This window comes from Silene latifolia, chromosome 1 (assembly GCF_048544455.1).
Source record: "Silene latifolia isolate original U9 population chromosome 1, ASM4854445v1, whole genome shotgun sequence".
Lineage (NCBI taxonomy): Eukaryota > Viridiplantae > Streptophyta > Magnoliopsida > Caryophyllales > Caryophyllaceae > Silene > Silene latifolia.
The window spans coordinates 25180596-25183248 of record NC_133526.1 but is presented as its reverse complement, the minus strand read 5'-3'; the positions used below and the strand labels follow the sequence as shown (position 1 = coordinate 25183248).

The 2653-nt window shown below is 38.9% G+C and overlaps 1 protein-coding gene across 1 annotated transcript; it reads right to left on the bottom strand.

Moving 5' to 3' along the window:
- Positions 1–1240: 1240 nt before the first annotated feature.
- LOC141642289 (protein FAR1-RELATED SEQUENCE 5-like) lies at positions 1241–2308 on the bottom strand. Its single transcript, XM_074451064.1, has one exon. It carries the CDS (start codon positions 2306–2308, stop codon positions 1241–1243), a length of 1068 nt encoding a protein of 355 aa, XP_074307165.1.
- Positions 2309–2653: the final 345 nt, after the last annotated feature.

Here is a 2653-nt window from a genome sequence, read left to right as displayed (position 1 = left end):
ATTCTCATATAATGCAGGTGTCACTAGTATTATCTAGAAGTAACATTTTAGGATAAAAAAATTAAAGTAACTAGTATTATCTAGAAGTAACATTTTAGGATAAAATGTAATTCAAACAAGGACAAATAGTAAAAGTCTTTGACATTTAGGCGAGGTCTTCATCGTAGCCGCTGTCTTTTGCGTCTCTTTTGTCTTTCTCAGTTCATGCATCTGATTCATATTCCTGCAATGTTTGCTTAGTATTTATCATTGAGGTAACGTAACAATTAGAGCAAAAATAACAACACATTAGTAGCAGAATAGCAGTAGAATAACATTAATAGCAGTAGAATAACAATTAGAGCAAATTTAGCAGCTACTCTGCTGTTATTGCAGACACTATCCAATTTCTACGAAGAATATGCATTTTCTATTCAACTGTCAATGGCTGTTTTTTCTCGACTATGATTCTATTCTTATTGCACCGTTATTCTGCTGTTATTGCACTATTATTCCGGATAACAAGTAGTTTATTCTACTGTTATTGCGGTATTATTACACAAAAGGACTAGTTTATTCTGCTGTTATTCCACTGTTAGTCCAGCATTATTTTGTTAAAACTATTAATTTTTATTCAAGTGTAAATTTAGTCAAGTGTAAAAGCAGTGGTTTAGACTGCTTTTATTCCACTGTTATTCTACCATTATTCTGCTGTTATTGCAGTATTATTGCGCATAATAAGCAGTTACTATGCTGTTATTGTACTATTATTCTACACTTATTCTGGTGTTATTCCACTAGTTTAATTAAGCTTTGCAAACACTATCCATTTCCACGAGGAATATCCATTTTCTATTCAAAAATAACAACACATTAATAGCAGAATAGCAGTAGAATAACACAACAGCAGCAGAATAGCAGAGTAACACCGGAATAACATTTGAATAACAGTAGAATAAGAGGATAACATTAGAATAATAGGAGAGTAATAGTTGAGATTCATACCTCTTCAGTTTCTGATTCTTCTTCATCATCGTCATCAGAAGGGGGACTTTCAGCAAATGGAAGATTACAAGTTCTCTTTGTTGTGGTTCACCCACTTCTTGCGATTACCGCATCTTCGCTTCCTCTTTTGTGGCTTGGTCTTGGCCTTTTCTTTGGAGGACCTTAATCTTTTGCCACTGCCCTTATTCTTGGCCTTGTTTGGCGGTCAAAGGTCAATATCATTTGAAGCTGTGATGCCAAGAAGAGCCTCGATTTCCTAGTTTTTAGTTTTCGGTTCAATTGGTCCTGTGATGTTCTCCCTGAACTGTGTCAGGATTTTTTGCAGTTGCTTCATTTGTTTAACCGTAGCATAACTGTCCATCACCCCGACAGTTGCATAAATTTCAGACCAAACCTTTGACATCTCAGCTTTCTTGATGTCAGCTTCGTCAATGTCTTCTATCACCTTTCCATCTTCATCTCGGACAATTGGATTGTAGGATTTCTTTGTCCATCGAGCAAGGACATAAGTCTCAGGTATTCTGTGTATCTGCCTACCATTCCACACCCACAGTATATGCCGACAAACAATGCCATGCCTCTCAAACAGCTTACATGCACATTTGCTCTCGTTAGTTTTGGTGTTAAATTCCACTCGGAAGTCTCTGTGCTTCAGTCCATCACGAACGTCATGGTACTCCACTGTCCCTACTCTTGTCAAATCCCCGACCCACATGCTGCATATGGCATGTTTGACTTCGTGTTGAAATTCTGCAAAGATTGGATGCGCGTAGACAAGTGAGGCATGCATCTCTACCTTAATCGGCCCTACTTTCTCGAGCATACTATGCTCGTTGGCAGTGTCCAACCTCCTTTGTGAATGCCTTTGCTGCTCTATTGCGGAATTGTACCTCATCCAGAACTCGACAAGGGTTCCAAAGTGGCTTTCAAACCGCTTGAAATAACTGTTTGAACTTTCGGATCTCTGGGTTGTCCGCAGCAAACAACCTAGAGGCAGATCCCGAAAGTAAGCTGGTATCCACTTTTGTCTTATTGCAAATACATACTTCAACCACCGGTTGCTTTCCATACCATGGGCTTCAATAACAATTTTCCAGTTCTGTTCGAATTCTTCTGGCTCGAGGTCGACATCCCAAACAACGGCATTTATGTCGGTCATAAATTCTGTGTCATTGCAGATTGCCCTTCCCACTTTCTCAGGCATTTTCTGCATGATATGCCACATGCAGTACTTGTGCACAGAATGCTTGAAGACATTTGGGCAGGCCTTTTTAATTCCAGGGCACTGATCTGTAATTACACATTGAGGTTGCTGCTGCCCCATTACTTCGAGGAATTTTTTAAAAATCCACTCAAATGAATGCTGACTCTCGAAGTCAAGTAACCCAGCTGCAAAAGTTACCGTCTTCTTGTTGTGGTCTACTCCGGTGAAGGGAGTAAACACCATGAAATATTTGTTTGTCCCATAAGTAGGGTCAAACGAGATCGTGTCTCCATATAACTTGTAGTTGTTTATCCCTTCCTTATCATCCCAAATAACCTTCGTCAATCATTTGTTCTCATCCTGATCATAAGCAAAATAGAACCCCTTTGTTTCAGCCAGCATTTTGAAATGCCCAATGAACATACTAGCATCCTTATCCCCAATGTAACACTTGATATTTCGTTT